Here is a 17919-nt window from a genome sequence, read left to right as displayed (position 1 = left end):
TTTCTCGATTTTAAGCTAAAAAAATAGTGTTATTTGTAACAAAAAGTAAATTAGATAAAAAGGTAAGGATAGCATATTTTCACCTGTTATATATATTAGAGTAAATACCTTTTTTGGTCCTCACGAAGCCCGTTTTAGTCCCTAGCAAATAAAAAGGTCCATCGTGGTCCCTAAAAAATTTAAATTGAATCCATTTTAGTCCTTTTGAGGACTAATATGGCTCTTTTTTGAATTTGTGAGGGACCACGATTTCAACTAAATGGGTCCTTTTGAATTTTTAAATGACCACGATGGGCCTTTTTATTTGCTAGGCACTAAAACGGGCCTCGTGAAATTTTCTGAGGACCAAAAAGGGTATTTACTCTATATATTATCCTCACTTTTTAAAATCAATACTGATCTATTTATTATCTTCACCTTTTTTTGAATGCGAGTTTAATTATTACAATCAAAGTATTTTAACTACGAGTTGTAATCACTGAACATAGTTATTTGTGGGAGCAAAACATGATTATTAGTTAAGTCACTGCCCCAATCAGTATGTGCGAACTTAGGCACACAAGTAAGTGAAATGTATCATATTATTATCGTAATAAGTGACAACTTTTCAGCATGTTATTATCCTTGGAAGATGGAACTATGGCTCTGTTACACTCTTTTCCACCCAACACCTACGAATCTTGTATCCAATGTTGTATTTTCATGAATATTGCTCAAGAGTTCTCCCAGTTTCAAACAACCTGAAGATCACGGTGTTGTCAGATTTAATGAGCAAAGGATGGCTGCAAAAAATTTCTATAACATCTAAAATTGGACAACAAATCCAGCCAATCACAAAAGAGTTGAGAAGGTCAAATCCAAACCAAAAAGATATCAAAAAGCAGCTGATTGTGGCACATTTTTCAACTTGCCCATGTTGTGAAAAGTACGAAAGTGTTGTGAAAAAAATTAAAAGAATCTAACTGCAGGAAAGTATTCTTACTTTTAAATCAATTTAAGGATCGAAACACTTTAATTGAATAGGTTCTTTTATCCTTAACTAATAATATTTTTCTTTTTTATCTCAAAACCAGTTCAAAATCGATTTAAAATCAATTAATTTTGTAAAAAAAAAAAAATTGATTTGGTTTCCGAACCAAACCACATAAATCGATTCGGATCAGCATAATGGAACCAAATTTACCCCTAATAAAAACAACTAACATGAAGAAAAAAAAAATTCTTCCAATTTGTCATATATAAAATTATTTATAAATTTCATTTAAAAATTAATTTTTTTTAATAATTAATTTATGATCTGATATTTGATTTTTATGACTAATTAGTCTTGAATTTGATTCTTACTATCATTATGTTTTAAATAGAAATTACATTTCAACGCAAAATAATTGAGTTTCGTATATTGTCAATCAAAAGACGTATTGAATATAAAATTATTCAATATGCTGATTGACGCAACTGTTTCCATTTTAATTCTGTAAATTCAAAAGGCATAAATCTAGTTAAGTTGCAACGGAAATTGTTATCAACACAATGTAAATTCGTATTCCAGATTGAAGCATAACAATTAAAATCACCAGATCAAGCACCAAATTATGGATAAAAGAAGTTTGCCATTGAATAATAAGAACAGAATAATACACTGGTCCTTACCAAAAATAAAATTGCCAACGAATAAATCCATCTTTAATCTAGACGGGAGAAAAAAAAGGAAATTGATGCATACATTGCCCCATCAAAAACAAACATTTCATCTCCATTTATTGATACATTCACAGGTAAAATTTTGACGCTTTTTTAAAGTAAAGAACCAACTTTAAAAAAGAAAATGAGATAAATGACCCATTAAGTAAATAACTGATTTTCTGGGTTCAAATAATAAATCAGACACAAGTTAGATGATAGCAAGGGAATTAATTCATTATCTTTACTTATTTGTAAATAAAGATAAGGAATACAATCTCTCAATTTATACCAGTAGGCATAATATTCATCTGTATTTAGTCTCAATCACGAGAGCAAGGGAAATGTTTAAACAAATACTATAATACTTGTCTCATCAATGCTGTGTATTACCATCACAGGTCTTCTATTTTCTGAGAGGAATACAAGAGAAACACCTACCTACCTCCTGGAGGTTTGGGCAGATCAGTATTCAGAACAGCATGATACCCCAGGTACAGTGTATAAAAAGGAGAAGAATGCTGAAATTGAATGAAATTTTCATTGAATAATAGATTCGGGAACAAATGAATTGAGAGTACATAAATGTATATGGAAGAAAAAAGAAAACAAAAATAATTTCTTTTTCCTGTGAACAATATTTGTGTTGCTGCTTGCATATGCTAATAAATATTATTGCCACCTTTCTCATCTCTACAGATTGCATCCTCAGAAGAACATATAACTTTTGACTCTTTTGGTACATCTACATCCATACTACACACATCACCACCACTGGTGTTGTTCCCATTACTTTGCCATCCATTCCTCCTGAACCATGGTCGGTGTATTTTTGAATTATTCCATTTCTGCTGTCTAAAGTACCTCCTTCCCAAATCACTTGAATCTTCCTTCAACCGTTTAGTAATGTGTTTATTGTCCTCGCATGGATGGTTAATGTCTTCAGAGTTAGCACCAGTTGCGCCGAGAATCATATCATCTGAGCAACAATTAACCAGACCACTGGTATCCCACTGCTTAACTTCAGCAGGCTGATCAATTGTCATAGCATTAGTAGTATTAGAAATTTGACAGTCTTTGTCATCACGTGGATAAGAGGGTAGTGGAGGAAATGGGTTAAAAGGCATGCCAGGTGCAGTGACCCAACAGTGTGTGCTTTCAGCATGAGGTGTTCCATATTGATGGGCAACAGACCATGGTATTCCATAAGAGACAGGCAAGCGAGAGTTGAATTTCTCTTTTGGATGACCAATAACTACATCAGAGGGACATCCAGAATGTGTAGCATTTTGAAAAGCAAGATCACCAGAGTTTAGTGAAGCATTTAATGAACCTATTGGAAACGAAAAGCCAGGTGGAACATCCTCATGAATGTTCTGACTTTCGTTAATAGAGCTAATAACTGCATCAGAATGTGAATTTGTCTCCGCTGGTTGATCCCATCGGCTTTTGCGCTTCCGTTTTTTTGCCCCTTTGATTTCAGCCCCAGCTAGAGACGGTGCAGAGCAGCCCTCCTGGGCTCCAGCATCTACTGAAGTTGTGACAAGCATTGACTGCTGACCACTATCAATTGCTTCTGTAGGTCTTGAATCCTGATCATGTCTATGATTATGTGATGCTGAAAATCTGTTACTATTGAAACTTCTGTGATATTCCACCCTACTATCATCCCTGTCCATATAGCCATGTTTTCTGACAGGTCTGGGAATCCATCTGTCTCGGAAGTTTCGAGCAATTTGATGAACCTACATGTGCAAACAAAACAATGAAAATACTCAAAAATTCAAACATGATTAAGAAAGTCCTCTAACAGCATGTTTTGGGAGGAGGGAATACAAATGACCGAACTGACCCAACATCAATACACAGAAGAAATGAAAAGTTAGCATAACACCTACCTGTTTGTCATCATGCTCAGTCAGAGACAACATTGACTCCCTAAAGCTGAACATAAAACCAATTGTTAGTAAAAGAATAGAACTTAGAGAGCAACAGAACAATTTCAACGGAAGAGAATAGTGCAGTTAATATGCAGGGGGGGAATAATCACAACATCTCTTCAAATCAGGGGGAAAAAGTGCAAGCAATTTGAAGATTGGAAGTAATGAAATACATGATTCCACAGTCAAGATTTAAGACAAACTACAAAATTATAGAAAACTTCAAGTTGGATCCATAAAACAAAAATCTATATACTCGAGTACCAAGAAAAGCTTTTATCCCAATAGGAAGAATACATATGAGATCCACATTCTTTAATATTTCATCCACAACAGGAATATCATATACTTAATACTAATGACCAAAAAATGACACATCAATATATTGCTTACTCTTCAAAGTGTTGTTTGTATGAGTAAAATACCAAAAATTTATTTTATGGGAGATTCAACATTTTCCCGTTGTCTACAATATCTTTAGGTCATTATACATAAAATAAGCTTGACATACTAAGATATTAATGATAAGCAACAGCCCGACCTTTTTAATTATTCCAGAATCAGGCACTCTCTATATCATCAATTTCATACCCCCTGCTCCCGAAATTATGGAATAGAAAAACATTGATTGTAGCATATTTCATGCTTCTAAGCACTCGACAATAACCTTTTTTTGTAGCTTGTGTCGATCATACCAGCCAAAACAAAAAAGGTGGTGGAGGAGAGGTTATAAATTAAAACTAATACCTTGCTCAGTCCCATAGGACAGAAATTACTACAAGTTAACCAATTCTCTTAAAATTGCTTCAGTGAATTCAGGGAGAAGGGGTAAAATTTGAAATTTTATTACCTTTCCATTCCCTGGCAAGGAGGACCACCACTGATATGTTCAGATGTCAATATCTTGCTTGTTGCTAGGTACTCTAAGACCTGCAAAAGAAAGTTGATTAGGCATGTGCCCTACTATTCTATTTATACTCACTTCACTATAAAATAGAGAGCACGGAGAAAGGAGGACAGCAAAGAAAAGATTAGGATGTACAAGCTATCAACTTAATGAAGCGTATAGGACGGTCAAACCTATGCACCTAATCAATAATTAACAGATTGAACCTTCGCTATATTCAAACATTCAAACTGTATGATTAGAGAAATTAGCCAACATCTAAATGAACGGGAAGGAAGAACATGCATTAACATCACGCAAATGTCAACACATGGCCATAGGACAAGTAACAAAATATGCTTTCATGTTTTTGGTGAACAGAACAAACAGCATCATACCCAATCATAAAATATGCAGTGAATTCAACACAAAATTAATTAAAGGATTTCTATTGTTCGGCAAGAACAACACTAGTATGTCACTTGGTTCCAACAGCTCAGCAAATCCTCCCCATTTTAGTATCACGAGGAAAGGTAGCGCACTCCTTTAGATGTAAAGTAAAACTACGCATCTCTGAAATTAGAAGGTAAATTACACTGCTTTGAGTGCTATCCTCCTTTGAAAAAAATAAACAAACAAAATTACTTCATTGTTTCTCTATATATCTGACTTCGGGACTAAAGTGGCCCCATACAGTTGATGTCTGCAATACAATCTTACTTGAGCATAGACAACAAGCTAACAATTGAAATTCACAACCCAGGCTCTACAATTTCAGTTTACAGCAGACAACAAATTATTGATTAAATGGCATGAAATTCAAATATCGGATTGAAATATCCATAACCTCTTAGGAAAAATGCAGATAACAGACAACTTAAATATTAGTAATTTCACATCTAAGCACCTTAAGAAGCTTTCGTAGTATTGGAATTTTTTTGAAGTCCTGCCTGTACTGCTTCATTATGTTATGTAACATCTGTAAACCTGAAAGACAAAGCTATAGTTAATTTTAGACACAACCAAAGGTATGATGAGTTTACACATTCCAGATATAAGGGGGAAAATTGCATTACATACAAAACAAGTATAGATTACCATTTTTGTTAATTATATCATTCAGCACCGCTCTAGATTTTGTTTTCAGAAGGGCATCAAGGATCATGGAAAGATCTCGATTGCTGCAACAAAAGTTTAAAATTTCCTTTACAAAGTATTTACATGTCCATAAAGCATGAATACATATAGTACAAGCCTGTATAACATGTTCTTAATGAAGAGAAAATATACTACTGAAGAAACAAAAAAGGCAAAGACGAGAGGACCTTTGAATTGCTTCACCATTGATTCTATCACCTGATGCCACAGTAAGAAGCAAAAGTTTCAAGTAGCCTTTGGTGGCATCCTGTTCCAAGAAAAAGGGAGGGGTGAGGGGGTAGTCAAATGGTGAAAATTGATAAACCATAAAACTGCCCGGGTAAAAGCACAATAATACAACCACTATAAAGGCTTTTAGGAACAAGTAACAAATTTGAAGAAAGAGAATACGATGGCTGACAAATAAACAACAATAAAATTAAGATATTACAGCAGTAGAGGTTGACATTTCTTGCTTTGTTACATAACCAATATTACTGTTAGAAAGCACACTAGAGCATGCATGCATGCACAAGCTTCTGAATAAACGTACATATTTGGAATATTATGTTTACTGGCTCCAATATTCAGTACTTACTTTTCTTTTGCTTATTCCCCCGTCTCCATCCAGCAGCTCATTAAGTTTCTCCTGAACTGCAGGTAATGAAAAGGTTTACCCATTATAATCAGTTTCAATAACCATTTTATCAAAATAATTAAATAAATAAGGATTACCAACCTGCTTCAAACCGTCCATTGGAAGAGCCTTCTACTACTTTTTTGTGTTTGATAGATGACAACTGCATTCGGTTGGCTGTCACCTCAGGTTTAAGGCCATTTGGAGGATTAGCACGAACCTTTCCCTTTTTGACAGAACCATTTTGTTGGGGAGTCTTCACAAGCAGATGTGATTGTGAAAAATAATTCATGCCTTCAACTGTTTCAGACTTAGATTCCCTATTACTACTACCAGTAGAATTGGATAACACTTTGCTGACAGTTGTAAGGGGAGGAGTAGTATCTAATCTTTGAACGGAGGAAGTTTTGTCTACAAACTCTGACTCCATTGAATATCCTCCTTGTAAAGCAGACACGGGTTTGCTTGTTACATCTTCCATTTGTTGAGAAATTCTTTCTGCTCGAATAGAAGATGGCAACTTGTCTTTTGAGTCCACTTCTACTGAGCTCTGCAACAGGGAAACAGCAGAGGCAGGGTTCACAGAACTCTCTTTTTCTGTAGAACCATCAGCATCTATAGCAGTTTTAGATTTGGCCAATACATCCCTGCCTTTTAATATATGTCTAGCAGACTGTGTATCAACATTATCATAGTACTTGGGTATAGGTACACTGTCTTCAATTTCACCATCTTCAATAAGCATCACAGGTTCTGGAAATTCTTCATCTGAATCACCTTGAACTATCAGTTCAGCATTGAGCGGATCACCACCACCTATATATCCTCGACAATGAGGTGAACCACAATAACACTTTTTGGCAGCAGCACCAAAAACCCTTACATAATTGTAATCAAATGTCAATTCTTCATCCTGGGGAAGGTGGTGGAAAAAAGTTCAGCTTGACACAGAATAATACTTACACATGCTTACAGCCACGTAAGAAAACAATTAGCAACTGTGTTTCATATCCAAACTCAAAAGTAAGGAAATAGGACCTAAGTCCTCTATACTAACAAATCTTATAACTACCTCCCCCCCCCCCCAACGACAAAAAAAAAAAAAAAAACCACACAAAACAAAAAGAATCACTTCATGGCTATTCTCTTCAAAAGTTTAAAGACATCATATCACATAAAAAAAATTCAAACTGATCTATTTCATCAACTTCAATGGTTTTTATATAAAACAATGTTCACAAATAATTATGGATTGGCAACAATTTTACATAGATCTGCAAACACTGTTTTTTCTCACTTGAAATTAAAATAAAAAATGAAAAAAGAAAGCATAACCTGGGTACTAACCAGCATAGGTCCAAGACAAGCAAGGAATTAAATATCTCTGAGAATTTTTTTCAAACGTGCAACAACAACAACTAGACTCTACAAGAAAAGGAAATGCCACAACCATAAATCTCCCAGTCTTCTGTCCGATTAAGCATTTCCATCTGGCTCAAATGGCCAAACATTTTGTAAAGAACCAATTCAACCTAAAGCAGTAAAGCCTAAGTTATTAGGTGAAGGTCACATATGGTCTTTATATTATATTTTTCTAATACGCCCTCTCAAACAAGAGTCCATTGGACTTGAAAAGTATACAATGTACAAGCCCACCTACATGTGCTAAGAAACTTGTGACCATTGGGTCAAATATGCTCTTATACCATATAAAGAACTAAATCAACCTAAAAGCTTAAGCTATAAAGTGAATGCCACAATTATGATTTGTTGAGATATATAAAATCATTAATGTAGCCTCACCCAACAGCTTAAGCTTTTGGGTTGAATTGGTTCTTTACATGGTATCAGCGCCTCAATGTACCGGGTTCGATCCTCACCGCCCCCACTTTCTTTCTAGTGGAATTTCTTTCTTCGCACAGGTAGGTGGGCCTGTGCATTGTCCACCCTTCAAGCCCAGTGGACTCTCGTGTGAAGGGGCGTGTTGAGATATATAAAATCATTAATGTAGCCTCACCCAACAGCTTAAGCTTTTGGATTGAATTGGTCCTTTACATGATTTTTATATCATATTTCTCTAACACATTTCTATATTTCATCTGTAGTGGAAAGGCAGCATAACCAATTGTTTTCATAAACAGATTCACATTTTCCGCATGGTTAATAATCATACTTAATACATAACAGACACGCACAGGAAAATAAATTGAAGTTACTGTTTCAAAAACTCAAAATCGCAATCAGCAAAAAAAATCCACAACACAAAAATGAAAGATCTAGTTGAATTATCAAAGAAATAAACAGATAAAAGTAATAAGTGGAGGCAGCAAGCACACCTGCTTAATATCCCTCAGTGCAAACAGTCCAATACAGATTTCCCCATTCACCATCCACTGTTCAAAAAGAGTATGGAACACAAGGTCAAGTAATGTGAAAACAACAGAATAATTCCAAATGTCATGGTATAGCCACTAATATGTACAAAATGTTATTAAGGATATGTTCTGGAAAAGCATACACCCACATTCCCTATTGTGAGTTAAGCAACATAATGGACATATAACTATGTATTTACATGCATTGGATGTACGACAATCCCAAAGTACTTCTCTTGACTGGTTACTCCCTGACTCATAAACCAAGAGTATTCCTCTTGGCTAAGGTACACCCCCGATAAACCTAAAGTGTTCCTGTAGGGCGGAGTGCTTCTCCTAATCATGTTTCAGATACTCCTTGTATAAAGAAAATATCATCTCTCAATTATGTAAAAGTCCAAATTACATGTGGTACCGAAAGGGTATTTATCACCCAAAGGTAATAAAAGTCCTAGATAAATTCTAATAAAATATGAAAATCTTAGATAAATCCTAATCAAATAATAATTTTTTAAATTATTAATTAAAAAAATCTTAACATAATAATTTTCTGAAATATGAAATCCTGATCAAATAAGAAATCTCAACATGATAATATTTTTCTAAGAACGTATTTTCCAAAATTTCTAAGAATAACATAGTAATTCCTAAATAACACAATAACATATAAATTTGCTTCTCCATATTGCATCATGCATTGCATGCAATATGTAAATTTTCTATGAACATATATGCTAATAGCAAGAAAATAGCTCCTAATAAAATTTAAAAAAAAAAAAAAGAGCCTCTCTAATATGACCTTGCTTTAAAAAACCACAAAAAGGTAATAATATGTTCACCTTTTCTGTCCGACAATTAGGGTCACAACTATGATTAATGAAACGCCCCAAATTCCCTTTTGCACTCGCATCTATCACCTGAAAATAAAGAAATGGGAGTGGAAAATGGAAGTAAATAACTAACAGAATAACTGAAAAAACTAATAATAACAACAATTACTGATCTTGTTGAAACAACCAGAAAAAAACATCATTCTCAATTCTCAATTGCACGCTCAAAATAATTACAATGTGAATAGCATGAAATGGAAAATTTAAAATGTGATAACTATCCAAGTCTTACTCTTGATACATTGTCCAGCAACTGGATACTGGCACAACATAAAATGAGTTACTTTGCACTATATCAGTAACTTATGTGGTGTTTCGTTTGTTTTCTGTTTTCATGTTGAGTTGATATGTTTTCCCTAATAATCAGAAAAATGTCACCTTGCTTTCATTTTGTTCCCTGTTTTCTCGAAGATAAATGTTTGACTTATTCATGCCCGTAGAGTTGATCAATCTGGGATGTCTATTGTTTTGACTTTTTGACTAAATAGTTAGATGGAAATTAAGGTGTTTGGTTAGCTTTCTGTTTTCAATTTTAGTTGATATATTTTCATTAATAATTACAAAAATGCCACCTTGTTTTCAAGATGTTGTGAAGGAAATGGTAAAAAATACTCTATTTAGGAAATAAAATGAAAACAATATGCCATTTTTGTAATTATTAGTGAAAATAGATCAAATGAAAATGAAAACAAAAAACACATAAAACTACCTCTTAATTTCCATCTCACTATTGGAACAAAAAGTTAAAACAAATTGACATCACAGATTAATCAACACTAGAGGCATCAATAACTCAAACAATTATCTTCTAGTCAAATCACATTTTGCTGGTTCTTGGTGTCATTTCATCAATTCAAAAATCTGAACTTTCAATATACAATTCAAAAAACACAAAATACAGTCTCGATAAGTCATCATCATTTACACAAGTCATCAGCAGTGGTAAACCAGAATAGTCCAACTAACAGCAAATGAGCAAAATACCAAGACAACTATATTGCTAACAAGATAAATTTTACAATCAATTAACTATATGATGTCAAAGCAGTTGCCCTTTAACAGGTGCGGTTTTCAAATTGACGTGATTTATGGGTTTCCATAATTTTGTATACTTTCTAGGTGGGAGGTTATAGGGGCCACATGTTAGGTTCTACTAAATTGTCCAAGCACCTGGAAGGTGCAGAGATTTAATGCAAAAGAATCTCATTCCCATAATTTAAAGAAATAATTTAAATCCCTTTTTTGTTTTTCTTTGAAGGAAGGGAAGAGAAGGAAAGAATTTCCATTGCATATGCAATATGGGATGCATTTTAACAACAAAGCTAAACTATAACTACTATCTATAGATGTAAAATAGATATGTTCTGCAACACTGTAAAACGCAAACAAATCCATGTATGTTTTTAGGCAACAAAGGTACTCAGACCACTAAAAGTAACAACTTAAATATTTTTTCTTTGATAAAAAACAAATGAAGTTGTTTCCATTAGTGCGCAGATATAGGTTAAATTCACATACCTCACTGCCATTCAAGGTCATAAAATAGAAATGCCTATGACCCTTCAAAGCATACTCTCTCTGCCGTGCCTCATAAGCATGCATGTCAAGCACCTGTTTGAACCATAAAATAGATATTATGTACATAAAGGTTGATGATATGCAAAAACTGTGCATCACCTAAACATGCACAAAATGCCCTTAAGTAGAATAGCACTGCAAACTCTATAAGAGATAACATAATGCAATAAATACAGAATCCAATCTGCTTAGAATACTCGTTGCCCTTCATTAAAAAGAAGGGTTGATTGTTAGACAAAAGCTATTCTTTATCCCTAGACTACATGCATAGGCTATCAGGTTGAGTGGTGCTATGCGGATAAAACCCATCCTAGCTACCTCTATTGTTATTATCATCATCATCATCACCATTCTTATTATTATTATTATTATTTTCAATTTTCTTTGGTTACTACTGAGCTAAAAGCTTTAATATTTTTCCGTGGCCCTTCAATACTATTTAAAGAGCAATTCCAATTGCACAAAAAGAAGTCAGTCAAACTATCTACTTCATCTAGATGACTCATATGTTAGTAGTCCGCTCAAACCAAATTGGCCCACTGCCCACTTGTTGCTATTAAGTCAATCAATTAGCAACATTAAGTCGGATGATATTTTTTCTACAGCAAAAAGAAAATATAGGAGGATGAGGATCCACAAATAATATATGGGCAATGTTAGTCTTACGCAATAGGAATTTTTTTTATCTTATGTCCATACATCGATACTTGTGCCATTTCTTTTTTATTTATTTTTCTTCTTTTTTCTATTGGGCCCCACTTTAAATTAAGTGTGTAGGAGACAACAAAATTTTGCTGTCACATGAGACTACAATTACCCATAATATATTGGGGAGAAAAGAAAGTAATAGGGAAGAATAGAGTAAGACAAATCTAACTTGACTGCACCTATGACTTTGCAAGAGGTAATTTTAATTCTTCCTTCCCCTAAAATTTCAGCTAAAATATAGAACTGAACCATAAATATGATTACAAAAATTTGAGATTCAGCCTCAAAAGTCAATATTTGTTATATCATAATTCATAACAAAATAATATGTACAACTGTTAAAACAGTATAGGGATAACAGAAAGGAAGAAAGTAATGTCCATGTTACCTCTCCAACATATTCAATAAGAAACTGCCCTTTAGCTACACTGTCAAGTGTCTTCAGTCCATAACCCTTTTTCCCACATTTAAACCACTTCAAGCTGGCATAATTGCGTTTTTGGAACTGAAATCAAACATTTGAGCTACAATCATGCTCTACTACAAAAAGACCAGTTACACATATTTCTAAAAGAAAAATAGTTTATAAACCTGCTGATTGGAACAATGGTCCCCACATGGGCAGGTTCCTTGCACACATTCAATGTTAAGCATCCGGTTTAGACACTCGTCCCCACAGCCCAACTTGCCATGTTGAGATGGCTTGCAATGGCAGACCATAATCTGGTAGAAGTTCAGAGGTACAACGAAGGGATATAAAACTGAGGTGCAAATTTACAAATTCCAAAAGCTTAACCATCATGATTAAATATAAATCTTAACCAAAATGTAAAATAAAAACTATCGTGAATGATGTAAGAGCAAAAGGAGCAAGACATATATATGTAGCAATTGGACATATAATTTATGCAAAGCAACAAAGCATACAATTCCTCGTCATATATAAGAAAATAATATAGGGTTAACAATTCATCCCATCCTCAGCAGAGCACATCCACTATATGCAAGTACAAAAGAGTGCAATCATATTTAGCTATATATGCTCTTCATGCTGATCCACTCTGATTCAGATGAACTTCCATGATTATGTTTCCCAATGATTTTAGGAAAAAATAATATTATTAAAAGGAGGGAAACTCAAAAGAAGGGGCAAAGAATCCTCTTGGAGTAAAACAGAATGCACACATACATAAGAAGGAAAGAAACATCTGCTCATCAGAAATCTCAGTCCCTCTGTAAGACAGAAAAGGAAACCAAGACCAGCTTTCACATTTAAGTGTATAAATGCTAATCCAACATGACCACTCGTAAACTTAAAACAATATGCAACTAAATCAAATAATGTAATATGATAATCATATGTAACAAATAAAAAACTAGAACAATCCACGACCTCATCAATAGTTTGAGTTTTGTGGTTACGATGCAGAAACTCATTGGTGAAAATATGGGTAAAAGTTGACTCCTGGGAAACTGCAATTCATAAAGCAAAGTAAACATCAGGCAATAAGAAAGATTAAATGAGATTCCTAAAACAATCTAGCTTCAACCTTATATTTCATTTATAAAAAAAAAGCAAAACAAAACAAAGAAACCTTTATAGCAAATATTACATACCCAATGGCAGTTGATATTCCAATTCCTTATAGGCTTTGGAGTCTTCATACGCATCTTCTTCACCAGAGGCATCCGATAATCCCAACTCTTTATTAATCTCTGCATTTGACTTTTCTTGAGAGATAGCACAATCATCAAAGGATTTATCACTGCTGTCCTTACATGTCCTTCAAAAGAAAATCACCCATGACAAGATACAAGTTATTAAAAGAAACTGAGAATAATATGGACGATATTGCCTAATGTACCTCTGTATATAAAGACTTAAGAGGATTGAAATAATTAACTACAAATATAAATCAAGACTAATAAATTGAAAAAAATGCAATTAAAACTCAGATAATGAATGATGTATTTTTTAGTGGTTTTAAATTGCAAGCAAAGTCAATAAAAAAATCTATTTCCAAACAAACCCTAACATACAAACACAAGCTTATATCATATTCTGCCTCTTCAGCTTCTATTCAAGAATTAGAAAAATGATAATGAGTAAAATGAATGAAAAATGGTATACCAGGTGCAGTTAGTTTCATCAATTTGATCTGCAAGCACAGCTGGAATACGCCGCCACTTGTGACAATCATCACAACGTACCCACGCATTACGTGGTGATAAATGCTGCTCTCCCAAACCAACAGCAGGCAGCATGTCCAAATTAGATACATTGACTGATACTTTGTTGTCACCAGCATTAATTTTTCCAACAGCATCCAACTCAAGATTTCCCACAAAATTTGCTGCAGTGACCACAACAAAAGAATACAAAATCCTATTTATATTTAATTGATAAACCATATAACCAACACAAAAGATTAAGAAATTAATACTAGAAAGTAAGATTTAGATAGCCATGAAGGATGAATTGAAAATAAATAATATTAAACTATGATGAATAAAAAATGCAAAAGATGAAAAATGCAAAATGAAAAGATGAACAAAAAATGCAAAAAATAATATCACAATATGATGCTGTCTATTTGACATAAAAAGATACCTGGAACTGGGTGATCTTCCACTTCACTCGTAACTTTAAGAGAGACACCTTTTCCCTTGACTTCACTCTTATTAGATTGCTTTTTCGGTTTCTCCTTGCTTCTACAAGTAGTTTTTTTCCTGTTCGACGAGTCGGAAGCTTTAGATTTAGCCTTGCTAACTCTACTAGGTTTAAGACTTTTAGAGTTAGGTTTAAGACTTTTCGGTAATTTACGCCCCAAAGATCTTGCAGAAGACAGCAAATTCTCAAAGACCTGGGATTCTCCATGGTCAACCGATGGTTTACAAGTTGTCTTAACTTCCATGTGACATTCAACTTTCAAAGCCTTAGTGGAGCCTCCAAGTTCAATCTCTCCAGAAAGGGGCAATGATTCTATGGATAATTCTTCACTGCTCAGTGATTTGCTTATCTCAGTGGAAGTAGGCAATTCCAAAGAGCTAACTGCATCACTGCAATTCTTCTTACATCTGCGATTCTTTGAATTCTTGGCTCTATTATTACCTGGTGGACCTTGTGCTCCGTCTTCAGTGATACAATTACTGGAACAAATAAGCTTGTCTTTCTTCTTCCCTCGCTTGCTGATGGTAACATCCAAATTAGAACTGAACCCTTTAGACAAATCTAAAACAGCATGATGTAAATCTTCTTGATGTCTTTCTCCAACCTGGCCTTCCGGAATTGAATTGATAACTTCCGAATCAGGTGAAGTTCCAGGATCCATACTCTTATTATTGATTGGATCAATCAATGCCTCAACCACCCTCTCTGTAGGAACTGCAAGACACTGTTCCTCTGCATCCCCATCTGGATTCTTCATTAGTCCAGTATTTTCTAAGTGGCTATTTGCAATTTGACCATTTAGAACAAGACCATCCTTGTCCAAGTCATTTTTGAAAGATTCTAAATTGCCCAAAGCCACAACTTCAGAAAATTTATCTTCAGCATTGCTGGCTACTTTCTGAGAACCTGAACCAGACCCCAAGCAGGAAGCAGAAGCCAAGCCATCAGAGGCCTCTGGAATCAAGACATTTGAACACCTTAAATCAGTTTCCTTCCCAAATTTGATCTTCAAACGATAACGAGTAGTTGAAACAGAACACTTCTGTGCTGAACTTGATGAGCTAGAACTTGCACCATTCTTAATCGCTTTCCCACTTTGACGCTTGTTTCTAGTCTTCCCCACTTCTTGGCACATGGATTCACTGACCCCAAGCTCATTATCTTGCTCAAAAGACTGTTTAATGTTCCCAAGCAATCCCCAGACAGAAGAACGAGCTGGTTTGGAGAAACAACTTCTTTTCTTTCTAAAGTTTATCTTCATAACTACACCTGGATGTGCCACACTGTCTTTGTTCTTGCATTTTCTTGAGGTCTTTTTAGTTTGTGTCTTACTACCAAATCTAGTTCTTCGACTATTCCTTTGAGAAGGTAACAGTAAGCTTTCAGTGACACAATCAATTTCAACAGCTCTTTTTCCATCATTATCTATCCATCCAGGATTGTCCACTGCACTATTATTGTTGATGGGAACATCATCATCCTTACAAAGGAGATCAGACATATCCGTCAAAGAGCTATTGGTGATTAAAACAAAAGTGGGCTGATCTGATTCTGGATACAATGGTTTGCTAAAGTTAGAGTTGGTAGTTTCCTCTGAGGAACTGTCCTTCAATCTACAGATATTATCTTCTATTTGCAGTATACCATTCTTCACTTCACTCCCCGAATCCAACAGGGTAGGCTCACAAGGTGAATCAACTACAGGTGAACTCCCCAAGGTCCTATGGCAACCTGGTGAGGACAATACTTTTACAAATGAATTCATACTGATTTCTTTATCAACAAAAGCTTTAATCTTTTCTTCACAAGTGCTATTCCAATCCTCACCATCTTTCTGATCATGTAGCTCACCACTTGTGCTCTCTACTTCAGTGTCTGTATATAATGCACCCAACGGCACTTCCATACCCGGTGAAGGAGATATCTGCCTGCAAGCATCAATTTCCATCCCACTTAAAGCATCACATTTTTCCACAACCTTTGGCAAGGGATCTGCATTCCTCATAATTTCTTCCTGCTCACTCTGCTGGTTGCAATCAACTACCAAGTCAGTCATGGAATCTGATTCCAAAGACACTTCAGAATGCCTGAAACCAAACACACAATTGAAAGCATCAGCAAGTAAACCAGCATCGTCGTTTTTGCCTTCCACAACTGCTGAATCATCCCCTGCTGAGGGTAATATGTTGCTCTTGTCATCCTTCTGCTCACCCTGTTGAGCACAATGCTTCTCCAATTTATTTGTGGGTACAGTCTCCGATGGAACATCCAAGCTGCCTTGATCATGAAACTTCCCTCCTGAGCACAAACCACCACTTTGTAGACAGGAAACTTCAATGTTCCCACCACAAATCCCCAAACAATTCTGACAATCATCTTCAGCAGTTTTCTCCAATAGGAACATATCAGCATTTTCACATTCACTTGCCAAAGCATCTCTGGAACCCTCGGTAACATCAACAAAGCTTGCCTCAGTCATACTGGAGAGGTCAACATTAGAGTCCAACACATTGCAAGCTTCTTCTATACCGGATTGCTGCACAGGAACAGACTGTACCGGAAACTCTGAGCACAGATGCTGCTCAATAACAGACCCACCTGAGGGATCATCAACAATAGCAGATTTCCCACACGAACCCATCTCAATCACAAACAAAGCATTCAAGAAATCTAGCAAACTACCACTAATCCTTCCCTCACTGATTAACAAAACTGAACTTCAAAAAAGACAACAATCACCAAAGCGAGCTCAATGCATCAACCAATATCTCGTAACACAACCTTAAGGAAACGGTACCTTGAATCAAAGAAAACGACACAACACTACCTGCACGTGAAAATCATACCCCAGTAAGAAAACCCTAGAAAGCAGCATTATCCTGAGGCCCTCTGCACGGAAAGAGAGGGGGGAAAAAAATAATCAGAAGAAAAAGAAAACCCTACTTTCAGGAATTTCGCAAAATAATGCAGACGGGAACACGGGTTCCTAGGTAAAAATACGTTACGGAAATAATAATAATAATAATAATAATATACCGAAAATTGAAAACAAAAATAAAATAGATAAAAAAAATCAGAACGAGAAAAACGAAAAACGGAAAAAACAAAACGGGAAGAGCAAGTCGATTACAGATACTTACTTGCTCAGGGATGTGTGAGGTTGAGGATAAGGAAGGTTTGGCCTTTTCAACAATGGTATTTTTCAAAAATAAAAATAAAAAAAATTATTCTTTTCCCTCTGGGTCGAGGAGAGAGAGAGAGAGAGAGAGTTGGGTCTGCGTCGCGCGCAGAGAAGAGAGAGAGAGAGAAAAAGAAAGAGATGGGTTGGTGAACTTGTCAACGAAAACAAAATAAAACAAAACAAAATCAAAATCAAAAACTGTTTGAGAAAAAGAGCACTACACAAAAGAAAAT

The 17919-nt window shown here is 35.0% G+C and overlaps 1 protein-coding gene across 3 annotated transcripts; it reads right to left on the bottom strand.

Moving 5' to 3' along the window:
- Nucleotides 1-2011: 2011 nt before the first annotated feature.
- LOC133315673 (histone-lysine N-methyltransferase ASHH2) lies at nucleotides 2012-17758 on the bottom strand. Of its 3 annotated transcripts, none has more exons than XM_061517341.1 (20): nucleotides 17646-17693; nucleotides 17303-17394; nucleotides 14446-17217; nucleotides 13966-14188; nucleotides 13452-13618; nucleotides 13228-13307; nucleotides 12426-12557; nucleotides 12223-12339; nucleotides 11067-11159; nucleotides 9498-9575; nucleotides 8620-8676; nucleotides 6386-7196; nucleotides 6245-6300; nucleotides 5835-5914; nucleotides 5608-5690; nucleotides 5417-5496; nucleotides 4474-4553; nucleotides 3582-3627; nucleotides 2366-3428; nucleotides 2012-2204 (listed from the first exon to the last, which is right to left on the bottom strand). In XM_061517341.1, the coding sequence occupies exons 3-20, from the start codon at nucleotides 17144-17146 to the stop codon at nucleotides 2149-2151; spliced, it is 6003 nt and encodes a 2000-aa protein (XP_061373325.1). In that variant the 5' UTR covers nucleotides 17147-17217; nucleotides 17303-17394; nucleotides 17646-17693; the 3' UTR covers nucleotides 2012-2148. The 3 variants fall into 3 exon arrangements, with proteins under 3 accessions (XP_061373325.1, XP_061373326.1, XP_061373324.1); XM_061517342.1 differs by having other exon boundaries at nucleotides 17333-17394; nucleotides 17646-17660; XM_061517340.1 differs by having other exon boundaries at nucleotides 14446-17332; nucleotides 17646-17758.
- Between the last annotated feature and the right edge of the window lie 161 nt (nucleotides 17759-17919).

Source organism: Gastrolobium bilobum, unplaced genomic scaffold (assembly GCF_033153095.1).
Source record: "Gastrolobium bilobum isolate Gb01-03AN ecotype WA unplaced genomic scaffold, APGP_CSIRO_Gbil_v1 utg3766, whole genome shotgun sequence".
In the NCBI taxonomy this organism is placed as follows: domain Eukaryota; kingdom Viridiplantae; phylum Streptophyta; class Magnoliopsida; order Fabales; family Fabaceae; genus Gastrolobium; species Gastrolobium bilobum.
Note: the sequence above shows the minus strand (reverse complement) of the source record. Positions and strands in the feature narration are given on the sequence as shown.

Bases quoted from the DNA above. Each gene is read 5' to 3' on its own strand.
- LOC133315673 (XM_061517340.1), bottom strand. From the start codon at position 17,146: ATGGGTTCGTGTGGGAAATCTGCTATTGTTGATGATCCCTCAGGTGGG. The intron at 12,340-12,425 runs GTTTATAAACTA...GTTTGATTTCAG, and splicing joins ACCATTGTTCCAATCAGCAG to TTCCAAAAACGCAATTATGC. The intron at 5,915-6,244 runs GTAAGTACTGAA...TTCTTGGAACAG, and splicing joins GGGGAATAAGCAAAAGAAAA to GATGCCACCAAAGGCTACTT.